The 18,068-nt window shown below is 41.6% G+C and overlaps 1 protein-coding gene across 12 annotated transcripts in view; it reads left to right on the plus strand.

Moving 5' to 3' along the window:
• Positions 1-18,068, plus strand: part of LOC133512717 (homeobox protein PKNOX1-like) — a 112,381-nt gene that overhangs the window by 63,709 nt on the left and 30,604 nt on the right. For all 12 annotated transcript variants that reach the window (XM_061842641.1, XM_061842632.1, XM_061842633.1 and 9 more), the window contains one exon: positions 13,771-13,942. In XM_061842641.1, coding sequence (XP_061698625.1) covers positions 13,771-13,942 — 172 coding nt within the window. The remainder of the gene's footprint in view (positions 1-13,770; positions 13,943-18,068) is intronic.

Consider the following 18,068-nt stretch of genomic DNA (forward strand, 5'->3'; position numbering starts at 1 on the left):
AGAAGGAATTTAAACTCCCACCTCCGAAAGAACTTCGGTCAAGTCCCATGGGTGGCGGGGGGACGATGTTCTGCTCCTCCATTGCTGAGGTGGCTGACCGAAGCTGTGGTCATAGGGTGGTCAGTGCCTGTCGTGGCGGCAATCCCCGAACACGTTGGCCGACACAAACGGTGAGGGATGCTGTCAAGCTGAAAGAGTCCTATCGGGCATTTTTGATCTGAGGGACTCCCGAGGCAGCTGATAGGTACCTGGTGGTCACTGAGGAAAAAACCCGAGTGTTGGAGGAGTTCGGTGAGGCCATGGAGAACGACTTCCAAGATGGCTTCAAGGAAATTCTGGTCCACCGTCCGGTGTCTCAGGAGGGGGAAGCAGTGCACTATAAACACTGTGCATTGTGGGGATGGGGCACTGCTGACCTCAACTCGTGATCTTGTGAGTGAGTTGATGGGAAGAATACTTTGAAGACCTCCTCAATTCCAACATCACACATTCCCATGAGGAAGCTGAGTCTGGGTGCTCTGAGTAATCGGGGTAATCTTCCATTACTGAGGTTGAGGTCACGAGGTGGTTAAAAAGATCCTTGTTGGTGCCTGGGCGCCTTTGGTGGATGAAATTCGCCCGGAGTTCCTAAATGCTCTGGATGTTGTGGGGCTGTCCTGGTTGACATTCCTCTGCAACATCACATGGACATCGGGGACAGTGCGTCTGGATCGGCAGACTGGGGTGGTGGTCCCCCTTTTTAAGAAGGGGGACCGAAGGGTGTGTTCCAACTATAGGGGGATCACACTCTGGAGCCTCCCTGGTAAGGTCTATTCAGGGGGGCTGGACAGGAAGGTTCGTTGGGAAGTCGAATCTCAGATTCAGGAGGAGCAATGTGGTTTTCGTCCTGACCTTGGAACAGTGGACCGGCTCTACACCCTAGGCAGGATCCTCGAGGGTGGATGGGGGTTTGCCTACCCAGTCTACATATGTTTTGTGGACTTGGAGAAGCTGTTCGGCCATGTCCCTCAGGGAGTCTTGTGGGGGGTTCTTCGGGAGTATGGGGTACCGAACCCCCTGAGTGCTGGACTCCCCCAAGCCAGCCCTTTGTCACCAATTTTGTTCATAAATTCTATGGACAGAAACTCTAGGCGCAGCCGAGGCGTAGTGTGTGTCCGGTTTGGTGGCCTCAGCATCGTGTCTGCTCTTTGCACATGATGTGGTTCTGTAAGCTTCATCAAGTCATGATCTCCAATTCTCACTGGAGCAAACCTCCAAATCTGAGACCATGGTTCTCAGTCAGAAAAGTGTGGCGTGCCCTCTCCGCGTCGGGAAGGAGATCCTGCCCCAAGTGGAGGAGTTTCAAGTATCTTGGGGTTTTGTTCACGACTGAGGGAAGAAGGGAGCGTGAGATCGACAGACGGATCGGTGCAGCGTCTGCAGTGATGTGGACTTTGTATCGGTCCGTTGTGGTGAGGAGGGAGCTAAGTCGAAAGGCAAAGCTCTCAATTTACCAGTCAATCTACGTTCCTACCCTCATCTATGGGCATGAACTTTGGGTCATGACCGAAAGAGCAAGATCCCAAATACAAGCGGCCAAAACTATTTTTCTCTGCTGGGCTCTCCCTTAGAGAGAGGGTGAGAAGCTCGGTAATTCGGAAGGGGCTCAGTGTTGAGCCGCTTCTCCTCTCCATTGAGAGGAGCCAGATGAAGTCGCTGGGGCATCTGATTCGGATGCCTCCCTGGTGAGGTGTTCCGGGCATGTCCCACCAGAAAGAGACCCCGAGGACAACCCAGGACACGCTGGAGAGACTGTCTCTCGGCTGGCTTGGGAACGCCTCGGGATCCCTCCGAAAGAGCTTGAAGAAGTGGCTGCGGAAAAGGAAGTCTGGGTATCCTTGCTGAAGCTACTTCCCCCACGACCTGACCCGGAAAAGCGGTAGGTGATGGATGGATGGATGGATGGATGGGAAGGTATCTATACTATTTGAATATGTGGAGTAACCTACAGTGCCGTGAAAAGGTATTTGCCCCCCCCCTCTTGATTTAATTTGTTTTTTTTCATTTCACACAGGTTTCAAATCATCAAACCAATTTTAATAATACAAAATCCACTTTTCAATTTATTAAATTCAATGTACTAAGGCACAAAAAAAAATCCAAACTTTTCTGACCCTCTGACAAAGTAATTGCCACCTGAAACTAATAACGGGTTCTGTCACCCTTGGCAGCAATAACTGACTGATAACAGTAAGACTGACCGATAACTGATCAGTGTTTGTGAGTGAGAATTTGGTGATGAGTCTTTCACATCGCTCCGGAGGATTTTTGTCCCACTCTTCTTTGCTGAATTGCTTAAATTTTGCCGTATTAGAAGGTTTTCTAGCATGAACTGCCTGTGTAAAGTCATACCACACCATCTCAATCTGGACTTTGACTTGAGTGTTTCAGATAATTGTCCTTCTGCCTGAGCCAAGAGTGCTTGAGTTTGAGGCCAGAAGTTCTCCTTCAGGATTTTCTAGTCCATAGCATAATTCATTGTTCCATCAATCACACGAAGTTGTCCTGATCATGAGCCAGCAAAGCTGAGCAGGCCATCACACTGCCATCACCATGCTTCACTGTTGGCATAATGTTCTTTTTATCAGATCCTGTGCCATTTTTATGCCAGATGTAACGAGCTGCACACCTTCCAAGTAGTTACATTTACTACTTGAGAGTCCGCAGAATGTTTCCCCAAAAGTATTGAAGATCAGATGATTTTTGGCAAATGTCAGACAAGCGTTTGTATTCTTTGCTGACAGCGGGGGTTTTCACCCTGGAACTCACCATTGGATGCTATTTTTGGCCAGTGTCTTTCTCATGGAACAGTCATGGACACTGGCCTAAGGCCAGCGAGGCCTCCAGGTCTTTAGATGTTATTCAAGGTTCTTTTGTGACCTCTTGGATGAATCTTAATTACACTTTTGGCACAATTTTAGTTGGCTATCCACTCCTGGGAATTGTTGCCACTGCTGCCAGTTTTCTCAATTTGTAGATAATGGGTCTGACAGTGGTCCGCTGGAGCCCCAAAACATTTGGAAATGCATTTGCAGAATGATTTCAATCAGTTTTTTCTCTTTTTTTTTCTTGAATATATTTGGCTCATCGCATGATGCATTGGTTCTTGACAACCTTTAGCCTTCTTAACGTTCTTTGACAGATTGAAGTGATTTCTTGATTCAACAAGTTTGGTGGTAATCAGGTTTGGTTTTTGCATTGAACGAAAATTGAACTCACCTTCCCAAATTTGTGGTTTATCACAGTGACTTTATTTAACAGGAGGCATTTACTTTTTCACAGAGGGTTAGAAAGGTTTGGATTTTTTTTTTTGGGGGGGGGGCTTAATAAATTGAATTGTCATTTGAAAACTGCATTTTGTATTTCCTTAGGTTGTGTCTCATTAAAATTTGTTTGGTTTGAAACTTTTGTGTGTGATAGACATGCAGAAAAAAATGAATTCAGGAGGGTACAACACAAGATATCTTACCTTCTTTGGTTGATCGTCTGTGCGCTCGAAGTCTGACGATACATCAGAGAGATGTAGTACCTTTGCTTTCAAGGTTGTGTTAGATACGCAACAGAATTCTGAAAGTGGAGGCTCCTCATTTCAACACGTTGTGTGACTCTGAGGGCACCTTTATTTCTAACAGAGCGTGCTGCTGTGCTCATGGGAAGTAGCTTTCTGTTAGTTCCCTAACCTTTCTCTGATACTTTGCATGAGCATGTATTTAACAATCTGACTTCCTCCAGAGTTTTTGTTTGTCAGTGTTGTCCGACGACAATATACTCTGAGTGTGTCGGTCTCCATATCTTAGGAAATACTCTTCTATCTCTTCATCTTTCATAACAGACACGATGTCAATATCATTCTGTAAGAAAGGCAATGGTTGCAAATGTCGGAAATATTTTAGGCTCGCAAGGGGGCACTGTAAGCAAGCGAAGAAAGGTAGACATTTATGGCTCAGCTATTCTGGAAGCTATTCTGCTGTATTTTATACTCATCTTATCTTCTTTTAGTTAGTCGCTGACACTGCCAAGTATATTGCTTCTTTTGAGGAAAGAGACCAAGTCCTCTTTTGTTGCCTTTCTCTAACCTGACATGCGCTGAAAGCAAGTTTGAAATAAGCTACTGTGCAGCTACCCAAACGCCCAAACTAACCCTACCGCTAACTGGTAAATAAGATGCCACTCAAAGGTAGACTTTTCTCATTGTGAGTTTCGTTTCCTCCCTTGTACCTTTGGATGCTTGGTGGTTCTCAGACCCTTCTCTCAGTATTTAGTAGAAGCACCCTTTTGAGCAAATACAGCCACGAGTCTTTTGGGGACTGATGCAAAAGGGTTTTGACAACTGGATTTAGTGTATATCTTTAGAGATCCTCTCCAGTTCCATCATGTTAAATGGTAAACGTTGGTGGAGGTGAAACTTCAGCACAGTCTGAGATCCTAACTATCCTAACCCTAACCTCCTAACCCTATTTCTATCTATTGCGTGCTCTGTGTACATTGAGGAAAATGGCTGCAAGATAACTGAACAATTAATGTGTTAATGTGAGTGTGATTGACTAATTGTATATATGTGCCCTGGACTGGCAACCAGTTCAAGGTGTACCCCGCCTCTCGCCCGCAGTGAGCTGGGATAGGGTTCGGCAGACCTGCAACCCAAATCAGGGGTAAGCGGTGTCGAAGAGCGATGGATGGTTACTGTTTATAAGCATTGGTTAATAAGAAATCGGTCAGATTTCTGATACTTACTGTTGCTTATTGTTTTCTGTTTGAATAATATCTAGTCACTAATTTTCTAATATTCCGTACTACAAGGTGTAGTAAGGTTATTTCTGAAATCGGATTGGACCAATATCAGTCTCAGCTAAAACTTTAGGCTGCAATATTTGTATCGGCTCACAGGAGAAAAAGTTGGATCGGGACATCCCTATTTATATATATATATATAATATATCCATTTTCTTCGCCGCTTATCATGACAAGGGTTGCGGGGAGTGGTGGAGCCTATCCTGTCAACAGGTAGGAGGCGGGGTACACCCTGAACTGGTTGTCAGCCAATTCTAGGACACATCGAGACAAACAGCCGCACTCACAATAACACCTCGGGGCAATTTAGAGTGTCCAATTAATGTTGCATGTTTTTTTGGGGGGGATGTGGGAGGAAACTGGAGTGCCTGGAGAAAACCCAATTGTTCAAATTCGTACCGGGACTGCTGGACTAATGGCTCCGGCAGTTTCTCTTCTGACTGGTTACAAGTTTTGTAGATACTGTATGTACAGACTTCATACACCAGCTCAACGATGTGCATAGTTAACGGGGATGTATGTGAGGAAACATTCCCATGAAAGGCATGTGCAGTTCGTTGAAAATGAGTAATCAATTTTTTATTTTTTAATCTTCTTTTTTGTCAATGTCAAAGCATTTGGTCATAACAAAGGACATTTAGGTGAAACAATGGAAAATGTCTTAACTTTTACCCCTCCTGGAAGCTGTCACCTTAATGTGGTGCAGGGGTTTGTGTGATACAATGATCTTAAGAGCTAAATTGTTGGGGGCTTCAAGAGCCTGCTCCAGTCACCCATGACAAAAAAAGGTCCTTGGTGAGGGACAAGACAAAGCACGGCTGTGAGAGGAGTCCTCTGACAAAAGATGTAAATGGATAAACAGTCACCATTGCTCTGGATTGTTGACCGCAAGTATTTGAAGGCGTCCACCCTCGCTATCTCTTCTCCTTGGAGCCTCACTCTTCCCCCTCCACCCTTCTCATTCACACACATATTCTGCTGTACTTCGGCTAATCATCATTCCTTTTCTTTCCAGCTCATGCCTCCATCTTTCTAATTGTACAACCATTCCTCGGTATGTAAATCAGACTAAACTTATCCTGTTTCAGGTAAGTTAAGACCACCGAAAATTGTATTTTCTTAAATGCCACAATAATGAGATAAAAATTGAAAATGTTATACTATCTTCAAGTTCTAAAGTTTACTACATCCTTAGTGTCGAGTATCGTTTCTTTTTAACTGCATGATTTGGGTCAAACTATTTGGGAAACCTTCCACAAGCTTCTGACAGTACTCTTCTGGAATCCTGGCCCATACCTCCTGACTGAACTTTTGTAACTGAGTCAGGTTTGTTGGTTGCCTTGCTTTTTCCTCTAGGTATAACGTTTGTCATTGTGGCCAAACAGCTCCACTTTAGTTTCATCAGACCACAAGACATCTCTCGAGAAGTTGGGATTTTTGTCGTGTCTTTTTTGAAAACTGTAATCTGGCATTTTATGCTTCATTCTCAGTGAGTGGCCTTTCAGCCGATATCAGGACTTCTTTCACTGTGGATAATAAAATCACCAGCTTCATCTAGCATCTTCACAAGGTCTCAAGTTTTTGTTCTGGTGTTGATTCGCCCATTTTCCGACCAAAACATGTTAATCTCTGGGACACATAGCCCATCTCCTTCCTGAGCGGTGTGATGGCTAATGATGTTTATACTTGCATAGAATTGTTTGAACGGATGAAGGTGGCAACTTGTGGAATCTGGAAATTCCACACAATGACGAGCCAGACTTGTGGAGCTCACAATTCTTTCTTTGATTTTCTGGCCAGTTTCTTTAGATTTTACCATGAATTCTAAACAAAGAAGCAGATTTTTGAGGTGTGGGCTTAAATACATTCCCCAGTGTGCCCTCAACCCATATAATGTCAATTAACCTATCGAGAGCTTCCAAAGGCATCACCTCATCATCTGGGTTTCTCCATGTTCTTTAAAGACAAAGTACTTTTTTGTGTGCATAAACTTTTGACCTCGAAGGAAATAATGCAAAGCAAGTGTATTTGTATAGCGCATTTCATATACATGGTAACTCAATGTGCTTTACATGATTAAAAGCATTCAAATACAAAGAAAGAAAAGCATTTGGAAAAAAAAGTACAATTGAAACATCTTACAGTGCAAGAAATATCAGTGAAAAGTGAAAGTGCTCGAAAATGCATGGGGAAAAAAATGTTTTTACCTGGATTTAAAAACATTCACACTTAGGGCTAATGTCACCTCTTTTGGCAATTTACCGTTTTTGTGGAGCATAATAGCTAAATTCTGCTTCACCATGTTTATTTTTGACTGTCCGCGCCACTATTTAACCTGAGTCAGTCGATCTCAGAGCCCTCGTGGGTTTGTATTACATAAGCATTTCTTTCATGTTTTTAGTACAATCAGACATTCATTAAACAGGACAAAAAAGGAAGCAAAGACACCAGTTCAAGTCTCGCGAGGAGAGAGGAGAGGAACTGTCTCGTGCAATTCACCACTGCACTCTCTGATTATCCTCTCCTCAGCACCTCTATTTATTCAGTTTTAAGACGCCCCTTATTTACATGGATGTTACAAAAAGGAGACGACAAGCAAAACAGTTTGAAACAAGGTGTACATGTTTGTTCATGTGCGTGTGCATGTGTGGAAGATTACTGAATACATGTGGTCATCATTTCTTTAACAGGCAGCAGTTCTAACAGTTCTGATGATTAGATATTTTTGTACTTGCTATCTCCTGCTAGGAGGCTGCCACGTTATCTAGGGCAGAGCAAAGCATTTCTTTATTGGAAGCAAATGTATGATAATTATGATCACAATTATTCCTACATTCCCCCCGTTTATCCTACATTTGCTACCACATTTTCTAGAGCAGAGCAAAGCATTCTTCATTGCAGGCAGAAACAGTAACTGAATTGGACCAGAGCAAAGCATTTCTTCATTGCAGGCTGAAACAGTAACTGAATTGGAGCAGAGCAATGCATTTCTTCATTGCAGGCTGAAACAGTAACTGAATTGGAGCAGAGCAAAGCATTTCTTCATTGCAGGCTGAAACAGTAACTGAATTGGAGCAGAGCAAAGCATTTCTTCATTGCAGGCAGAAACAGTAACTGAATTGGAGCAGAGCAAAGCGTTTCTTCATTGCAGGCAGAAGCAGTTACTTAATACTATTTACAATTATTCCAACATTATCCTCCTGTTTATCCTGCATTGGCTTAATTCCTTAAATCATCTAATAGATCAACCTTTCGGCTTACACTCGGAGGAAAATATAGCACTAATTACTTGTAATCTTCTGGATCAGCGAACAGTTCTGGAAGAGAAGTCAACGTCATCATCGTGGTCAACAATATCACTGTCATTACTCTGTTGTGCCAATATTGGATATATTTCTGCCAATTTTGAATTTGTCGGGGCAATAGCAGTGGTTATCAGTTGGTTAAGTGATGCCTTTTTGCAGGGAATACAACAACATTCACACAATGCAAGTATAGCTGCAAACAGCGATAGAAACTAGGACAGAGAATACCAATTTTTTTCGATTTGCCAAACTTTTTTCCCACCCCTCAGACCTGGCTGATGTGTTTACACCAGAGTGCTCCTTCATTTTGTGGTTCTGGGTGCGGAGGCCTTGAATGGCTTTTGTGCGTGACCCATCAGGTGCGGTGATATTTGGAATTAACAACACTGGTCACCGAACATTGAGCAGTCGCCACCCTTCTCGGCCAGGAGCATGTCGACCGCTATGCGGTTCTGGAACGTCATGAGTGAGGTTGCAGCTGGTTGTTCCCTTATGGCAATAAAGCCTGCTTCCGTATAATTACCTAGTTTCTGTACATTGTAATGTATGTAGTTGATTCGGTCAACGTTTTTATTCAGAGTTATCCATAACAAGATGGATTCCCATCCTGCAGCAATCTCGTTAACCAATTTATACTCATCTGGTATGCAGTTGGAATGCCATTTGCATCAATGTATGTCAGATCTCCATCTTTCCAAGAGGACCTTCGCCTTCGGGAGAACCCAAGGGGAGGTCCAAAGATGGATCCGGCCAATTGTATATCCTCTGCTTTGGATGGAAACACAGTCACAGATAAGAGCAGTGATACCATTGTACACGTTCCTGCTGCATTTATCAGTGTGTCATACAACTTTTGACAAACACACCACCACAACAAATCGCTGCATGGGAGCAGTGGGGCAGTTTGCAGATGGATATCATGAAACCATATTTTGTTGAGACTTCCCACCTTAAAATCTGTCCCTGTAAAGCTAACACAGGAGAAATTAGCCAATGCAACATTAGTAGAAAATATCAATTTATCATTTACTGCCTTAGTTGTTGGATAAACACTTTTCCATTCCTGACAAGTGGTGTTAGGAGTTGTTTTAGTCATTACCTCCAGGGTACATTGTGTTGGGATTTCTGTTGGAATTACACGCATTAGTGGCCCAGGGCCCATGCATGTGATGTAACTATAGTTTACCTTGTTAGCTGCATTCTACATTAATAACCAGTTTTGTTTTCTATTTGTAAAAATGATAATCATAATAATGAAAAAATGTTCCTCAGGCTTTTTCGTTTAAAATACTCCCTCCATAGTATACGTACTCTTTTGTATGGCATTCGGTTTAAGGTAGCATTAAATTGCCAAATGGTGAGAAAAAAAGTGGGGGTTTCATTTAGCATAAGCCCAAAGATGGAATCCCCAGCAATTAGACTCTGCCAAGGAATTGAAAAAGTGCTGAACTGTTTCACTGGGAGGCACACATGGAGTCCTCCTCTCATGCCTCATGCCTCCTGCATAGTTGTTTACCAAAGTTATTTGAAATGAGGTTGCGCCTCTTTATCTTATGTGTGGTAGGCATAGTTGACTGAGTATAATTATTGGTTCTGTTATGTATTTTCGTCAGCTTTACAGGTGTCCAAAAGTAGCATATGAACAAAAATATCATTACGAATCTCCCAAACAGTGTTTTGAATGGAATGAGACCCTTACGCGGTTGTAATGTATGTATAGTTAGACTAAATCTATCATTGTGTCCAAATTGCCCCTACGTGTGATTGTGAGTGCAGCTGTTTGTCTCCATGTGACTTGCAATTAGCTGGCAACCAGGTCAGGGTGTACCTTACCTCCTGCCCGTTGACAGCTGGGATAGGCTCCAGCCCTCCCCGCGACCCTTGTGAGGATAAGCAGCTAAGAAAATGGATGGCGGGATGAATGGATGTGTAGCTTGAGGAAACTGACCACGTTTTGGATGCACATTCCCTTGTGGATTATGTCGCACACAGATCAAACAAGCCCTACAAAAAGTTTTTTTTGCATACAAGTTAAATCCATGGATCATGTAATGCCTTTGTACCAGGGCTCCCATTCCCCCTGTTGAGACCTGAGACTTCCCATGGCTCAAGATTGCCGCCCACTTAAAAAATGTTTTTGGGAGAATTTTTTTTGTATCTGTGCTGACATAATTCCCATTTTGTAATGTAGTACCTTATTTTTTCCACATTTTTAGTTCTGCTGGTAAGCTTTGTTGTTGCATTTTGTGTAACACATCATCTCAAAGTATGTCTTCATTTGTTACATGGTCAGCTAATCCCATAAAGGTTTTGCTGCTTCTTTTGCTATTTTATCTGTAAATCCATTTCCTAATGATTCTTTGTCTGTATTTGATGTGTGTACTGCACGTTTACATATGGCTATTTCTTTTGGTAATTGAACTGTTATGAGCAAATTTTGTAGTAGCTCTGCATATGTCACTGTGTTCCCTGTAGTTGTCGCTATACCTCTATTTTTCTAGTATCGTCTGTTAGATTGTGATACCACCGTGAATACAGCAGCATCTGGTCTCAGATTGTTTAAGACTGTCCAATAATATATTGTCTGTACAGTTCAGTTGTCCCAATCCAAATCTGGTTCTTTTTCTGTCCAATCAGGAACATTTCGTACTACCAAAACAAATTGTCCCAAACTCTCCTACTCCTGTTGTAATGACGTGTGTGGTGGTGTCCATTCCTTGTGTAGTGCATTTAGTTTGTCAGTCAGTCTTGTTCCTGTCACCATGACTGATATACCATCTGAGTACAGATAATCATGATTTTGTCTGGTGTGGGCTGTTATAAGTTTATCTTATACTACATTGTCACATGCAATGAGTCACTTCCTACGTCATTTTGTGGTTGTTCAATCACATCTTGAGCTGTTTGCAGCAAGAAATCTCTTGTTCTTGTGGGAGGTTTGTTTGGAATATCTAAGGTGTAATAACAGAGCGCTGGATTCCTATTTTGTAAGATATTTAACTGTCCTCCCAGTAATTCCTTTTTTTTTCTTTTTACTTCTATTTTTCCTGTCAGAGAGGGAATTAAGCGCAGTCCTAGTTTCAGTAAGCCATCTCTTCCCAAAATATGTATGGGACAAATTAAAAAGTTGCATTTTGGGAGCATTAGTTGTGACATTTTTGATGGGGAGATGGCTGCTCTCTTCCTCATCTGCGGCCACAATTATTAAATGTTTCGCATAAAGCTCCATAAATTTGTCCTTTCTCTGTCAGAAAGGTGTCAATTTTTTTATTTTTATTTTGTAGCACTCTTTCTGCGTGTAGTGCTTTAACGTATTGTTACAGGTTGCCAGTCGGTTTGTCAACCCAATGTTTTTCAATCCTTTGTTTTATAGGATTATTTGAATTCACATGAAGAGCATTTTTTAATTGCCCTTGATACACACTCCCTGGAGTGTGGTCTTCAGGAATGCCACTATTTGCTTTAAAACATACATTTATTCCAATTCTATATTCTTTAAATGGTTCATTGTTGTTTTATTTTGTTCTTCCAATGGCAGAGTTGCGCGATATTAACCCTTGAACTCCCTACTGCTATAAAAAACTACTTTGCTGTCATCCAAATTTGTTGTACTTCCACACCATTTAAGTGGTAAGATTTTCTCAAGTCTTCCGTTCCCTGGACAAATTATGTTACATCAACTTTATGAGATGTGATACCTTTTATGGCTGTTTTCACATCATCTTGAGTCCAGTTTGTTTTTGTTATTTTGTGTGTGTGTGTTTCTCTTATTTTATCCTGCAGGTTAACTACATATATTTTTTGTGTGTATGTTGAGCTGGCCAGCAGTCATATTGTGTTATCCGCAAATTTAGATGTTTTGTTTTAGTAGGACATTTGCTTTCTACAAACTTCTAGTCCTTACACATCATTATTATTTTTTTTTTCCAGATGTTGTGTTTCAACTATTTTGCTTTTTATCAACTATTTTGCTATTTGTTTTCCCCTGTTGGAGTCAGTGGTTTACCTAGGGTGACTATACTGACTTCCCCCTGAACAGGGTGACAATTACGTTCCGTTTGAGGTAATTCTCAAGCTTCTACCACAAGTGGCGGAGAATTTTTCCCTCTGCATCCTCAAACAGTTGTCACTCAATTTCCTGTTCAAATGAGGTAGCGAACCTCCACTCACACATTTACACATGCACATGTTTCACGGAGCTCACGTACAGGACACACCTTGCCCTTTTCTCAGTTTTATAGACTAATTACTCTACTCAAAGGTATGCTCAAGGTTTGGTTCTGCCGCAGTCACCCAGACGCGCATTTACCCATTCCTCATGGGTGTGGGAGTTTCCTACTCACCAGAGATGTCTTCACTTCCTTCGGCTTCTCGTCAACCCTCAGCCTCCAGGCGCAAAGTCGAGGCCCAGTCCCGGAAAGGGTCTCAAGTGAAGAGAGGAGAGGAACTGTTTCGTACAATTCACCACTGCACTCTCTGATTATCCTCTCCTCAGCACCTCTATTTAGTTTTAAGACGCCCCTTATTTACATGGATGTTCCAAAAACGAGATCACAAACAAAACAGTTTAAAACAAGATGTACATGTTTGTTCATGTCCGTGTGCATGTGTGGAAGATTGCTGAATACATGTGTGGTCATCATTTCTTTAACAGGCAGCAGTTCTAACAGTTCTGATGATTAGATGTTTTTGTTCTTGCTATCTCCTGCTAGGAGGGTGCCGTGTAATCTAGGGCAGAGCAAAGCATTTCTTTATTGGAAGCAAATGTATGATAATTATGATCACAATTATTCCTACAAGTACCTAACCCGTTTAGGGATTTATAGACCAGCAGCAGAACTTTAAAAACTTCTAAAGCTGACTGGAAGCCAGTGTTAAGACTTTAGAATGGGAGTGCTCGTGCCTCTTTGTTCTGGTCAGAACCCAAGATCCAGCTGTTTAATGCTCTTTTTTTTTTTTTTTTTTTTTTTTTTTTTGGGGGGGGGGGAATACAGTCAGAAGACCATTACAAGAGTCAAGTCTACATGAGAAAATCGCATGGATAAGCTTCTCCTGGTCTGCTTGACACATGCAAGCCTTCACTATAGATATGTTCTTCAGATTGTAAAAGGCAGTTTTAGTAATTGCTTTGATCTCTTTTAGCTGTTTGTTTGGAGAAAAAAAGTCAACTCTGTAACAGTCGTCACCTTTGCTTTGTATTGAAACACTCAAAGTACAGCGTCATTTGGTCATTTTTTATTTATGACACAAGTATCAAACTGGTGGCCCGGGGGCCAGATCCATCCCTCTACATTCCAAAATTGATAATTGTGTTTGGGTGTAACACCACTCAGATACCAATCCCCCTTTTAAATTTACGTTATTAAAAAAACGTTCTTATAGGCTTCTGATTCTAAAACTGGTTATACATCTTGTGTATACTGTATGCAGTTGCAGTTTATGAATTATTCTTTCTTTCATATGCGTTCAGAGTTGGAGCAGCCCTCAAAAGGAAGTCACTACTATAATGTTGCCCATGGAAAAAAATGAATTTGACACACCTGATTTAAACCCAAATAAATAAATAACTTTAAATTAAACACAAGCACTAATTGAGGATAGTTGACACTCCTACCCATCTTTTTTTTCTTTGTAGACATCCCCTCTTCCCTTTGTTGGCTCTGCTGTTCGAGAAGTGCGAGCTGTCCACTCTTAGTTCCGAATGCATCACTTCTGCAAGCTTTGATGTGGACATTGAGAACTTTGTCCGCTGTCAGGAGAAGGATGGAAAGCCCTTTTTCAGTGAAGACCCAGAACTCGACAACTTGGTGAGCTACATCCTACGACTAACAAAGATAAACCATCTCTCTCTTTCTCTCTCTCTCTCTCTCTCTCTCTCTCCTCTCTCTCTCTCTCTCTCTCTCTCTCTCTCTCGCTATATATATATATAATTTCTTTATTTGGTTTAAAACCTGTATTTTAGACTGGCAGTTTAAATGCAAATACAATAGGGTTAGTAGATCAATCCATCAGGATATTGGTTTGGACAGGGTTCACCAAACTTTGTGAAACTGAGAGCTGCTTCTTCCGCACTGACTAATGCAAAAGGCTATCAGTTTGGTCCACAGTTCCCAAATAAATTTGCTCATTTTACCTTTTTTGTTTTTGTTATAATGAGTAATTATAACCATTCACATAAAGACAGTGTGCATGGTATTTTCTCACAATTGGTAGGATGGGATGAATAACAATATGCAGCACTTTTTTTCGGTACATCTTTGCCAGTGTATAAATTTTTTAAAATGATCACTTCTACAAAAATTGGAGAAAATCACAATACCCCATTACTGGGGAGCTATTTACAACAGGCCTGCGGTGAAGACATCTATATTTGTACACTTAAATGTCCATTTATAATGTAGACTACTCAACTACTGCTGCAAAGGTTTACAGGAAATATTATTATAATACTGTTACTACAATATTCAGAAGAAGTGTATTTTCTTGCCAAGGAAATTTGCGTGTGTCTGCATGTTCTCTCGTGCCTGCGTGGTTATTCTCCGGGCATTCCGGTTTCCCTCAACATTCCAAAAACATGCATTAATTGGAGGCTAAATTTCCTCGGTGTAATTGTGAGTGCGACTGTTTGTCTCTATGTGCCCTACGAATGGCTGGCGACCAGTTTAGGGTGTACCCAGCTTTCTGCCAGATGACAGCTGGGATTGGCTCCATCACCCCTGGAACCCTCTCCATCCATCCATTTTCTGAACCGGTTATCCATTATTTTCAAACGGACATCCGCAAGAGAGCGCTGCTACTTCTGCACCTCTGAAAATGCATCATTTCAACATTAGCTGTAACTTATAAAAACAACAGAGAAAGACTGAACAAAAATGGCATTGAAGAGAAAATCATATTATGCAGATTGCAAGCTGCAAGTAGTGAAATATACAGCTACTCTAACCGTCCGGATGGCTTTTTTTAGATTATGAAAAGCTCTGCTTGTGATGTATCACTAGCATGTGACCGCACATCATGCCACAGTTAAAAAATAAATTATTTTCAACTCCATACCTGCCATCATCCCTGGAGGCTTGGTCAAAATACTCCAGGCATTTGATATCGCCGTAAATCGGAGCTTTAAGCCAGTCTTTGTTAACCTGTGGGAGCAACGTATGACTAATGGAGAGTACAGCTTCCGGGTGAATGGGCCATGCAAATGAAAAAAAAAAAAGTGCTATGTAAATTTCAGGAAAGTCATTGGATGGCTTACCAAAGTATGGGCTTCAGTGACAACCAAAACCCATCCTCTTGGGATTCAGAAAGTTCTGGAATAGGCTAGTTGTAATGGCAACTAACGATGAGTCTGATGAAAGGGACGTACAAGAGGAAGTGTTGCCGTCTACCTCTGTAGTTGGTGGAGTTATTTAGAAGTGATACCGTGAATGAAGATTTTATGTGATTTATTGATTTGGAAGTGACACTGATGGTTTGTTAAGTTAGTGCGGATTTTCTTTATGCTATAGTTATCTGAATAACTGTTATTTTACGTTAACATACCAGGCACATTCTCAGTTCGTTGTTTAGGAGTCATCCAACGTTGGCAATACCGTACACCTATTCAGCCTGTTCTCTATTCTATTTTTATTTAAATTGTTTCAAGATGAAAGGTCTGTTCTTAGTTTGTAGTTAGTGTGACTTATATATGTCTTTTTTCCTTCTTTATTATTCATTTTTTTGATTGGTGCGACTTAAACGTCCGAGCAACTTGTATTACAGAAAATATGGTGCTCTTTTAGTGTCTAATGCAATTACCAATTGCACAGACAAAATTACAATAACAAAGATGGCACTGCAATATTAATCAGCAAGGCAATGCCTACACACAAATTTCAAAGTTTAAATAACTTGATAAAGATTACTCACTTTGTATTTCAGCAACACAGACCCCAATTTTTTGGAGCACAGTAATACTGTATGTTTCCTTTTTTTTGGGCAAGACATCACACTTACCTGTCTGTAAAATAAAGCAGATTTATATATAAAGTGTATCGTGCATTTCATCCACAATGGAACTCAAATACCATTTATTGTCATTATACCACTGTACAATGACAGAATTTGTGATGACGGGAGCTCAAACAGTTGAAAACCAGGGTATGTGGTGTCCTTAACATTCAGAGCTCTGCTGAGTCATCGAGAGAAGTAAATGTCTGCCACGGAGGGGAGAGGGCAGCCAACAATCTTCTCTGCTGCTTTGATTGTCCTCTGAAGCCTTGCTCTGTGCCTCCATGCAGCTCCTGTACCAGATAGACAATATGTCAACATACTCTTGATGGATGAGCGGCAGGCCATTTGCAACTTTGTGTTCAGTTTTTTGTCCTGAGGACTCAGGAAGTGGAGATGCGGCTGAACCTTCTTGATAGCTGGTCCTCAGAGATCAGGACTTCCAGGAACCTGAATGTGTGGACTGGCTCCACACACTCGCCGTTGATGTTCTGTTACTCCTGTAGTCCAGAATGGTCTCCTTTGTTTTTACAGTGTTCAGTGCCAAATTGTTGTCAGTGCACTAGTTTGTAAGTTTCTGGACCTCCTCTTTGTGTGCTCCCTTGTCTCCCTTTGAGTTCAGCGCAACCACTTGTTGTGTCGTCAGCAAATTTGACCATGTTATTAATGTGGACTGGGCTTCAGTTGAAGGTGTAAAGACCATACAAAAGGGGGCTTAGGATGTAAGCTTGTGGTTAGACTGTGCTCAGTGTGCTGGTGGTCCTTGATCCAGGAGCATTTGATAGGGGGGAGGCCCAGGATGTCTAATTTAGTCATCAGAATGTCTGGTATGATTGTGTTAAAGGCCGAGCCATAATCCACAATGAGCATCCTAGCGTAGCCCTGCGATTATTCCAGGTGGCTTAACATAAGAATGCACAGCTATGGCGATTGCGTCCCTTGCCAATCTGTTCACCTGGTATGGGAACTTAAGGGAGTCAATGTTGGGGCAGGAGACGGTCTTCGGTATACTTGAGAACCAGCCTCTCAAACCACTTCATGATGACAGGTGTGAGGGCAACAGGGCAGTAGTTGTTAAAGCTGGGTAAGGGTTTATTTTTGGGGGATGGGAATGATTGTTGAAGAGTTCAGCCATGTGTCGATGACTGCTTGGGTCAATGAGGGGTTGAAGATCTTGTAGGAGATGATGGAAAGCTTGTGGGCGCATTTTTTAAGAAAGTTGCCCTGTACTCAGTCAGCAGCCTTGCTGGGATTCACAGCTCAACTCATTGTGCTTTACATGATTAAAAGCATTTAAAAACAAGAGGGGGAAAACTGCTTATAAACATTTAAAACTGGAAAAAAAAAGTACAATTAATCATGTACTGTGCAAGGAATATTTAAATATGGAAATCAAAAATGCATGAGAATTTTTACCTGGATTTGAAAACATTTCAACTTGGAACTGACGTCACTTCTGTGAGCAACTTATTCCCTTTATCTGCAGCATAATAATGGAATCCTGCTACACCAGGTTTGCATTGAGCTAAATCTGTCAATCTCAGACTCCTACTTGGTTTATATTCCCATTACAATTTCTTTCATGTATTCAGGACCGAAACCATTTAGTGATTTATAGACCAGTAGAAGCCCGTACCAGCCGTCAACTTTTCTTTGACCTGAAACGCTCAAAGTAAACCATCATTTCATCATTTTTGACTTAAGACACAGGTGTCAAACTGGTGGTCCGTCCATCCAGCCACATCACTTTATCTGGCCCGTGAAGCAAATCACATTTTCTAATTGTTTTCGGGTGTAATACAACTCAAATCCCAATCTCCTTTTGAAAATTAACCCATTTGTGGGCAGTGTCCCATTTTTGGGACATCATGATTTTCACGCATTATATCCTTCAGTATATCAAAATATTTAAGTGTTTTAATCTGAAGCCATAATTTGGTATCATCG

This window comes from Syngnathoides biaculeatus, chromosome 14 (genome assembly GCF_019802595.1).
Source record: "Syngnathoides biaculeatus isolate LvHL_M chromosome 14, ASM1980259v1, whole genome shotgun sequence".
Classification (NCBI taxonomy): Eukaryota; Metazoa; Chordata; class Actinopteri; order Syngnathiformes; family Syngnathidae; genus Syngnathoides; species Syngnathoides biaculeatus.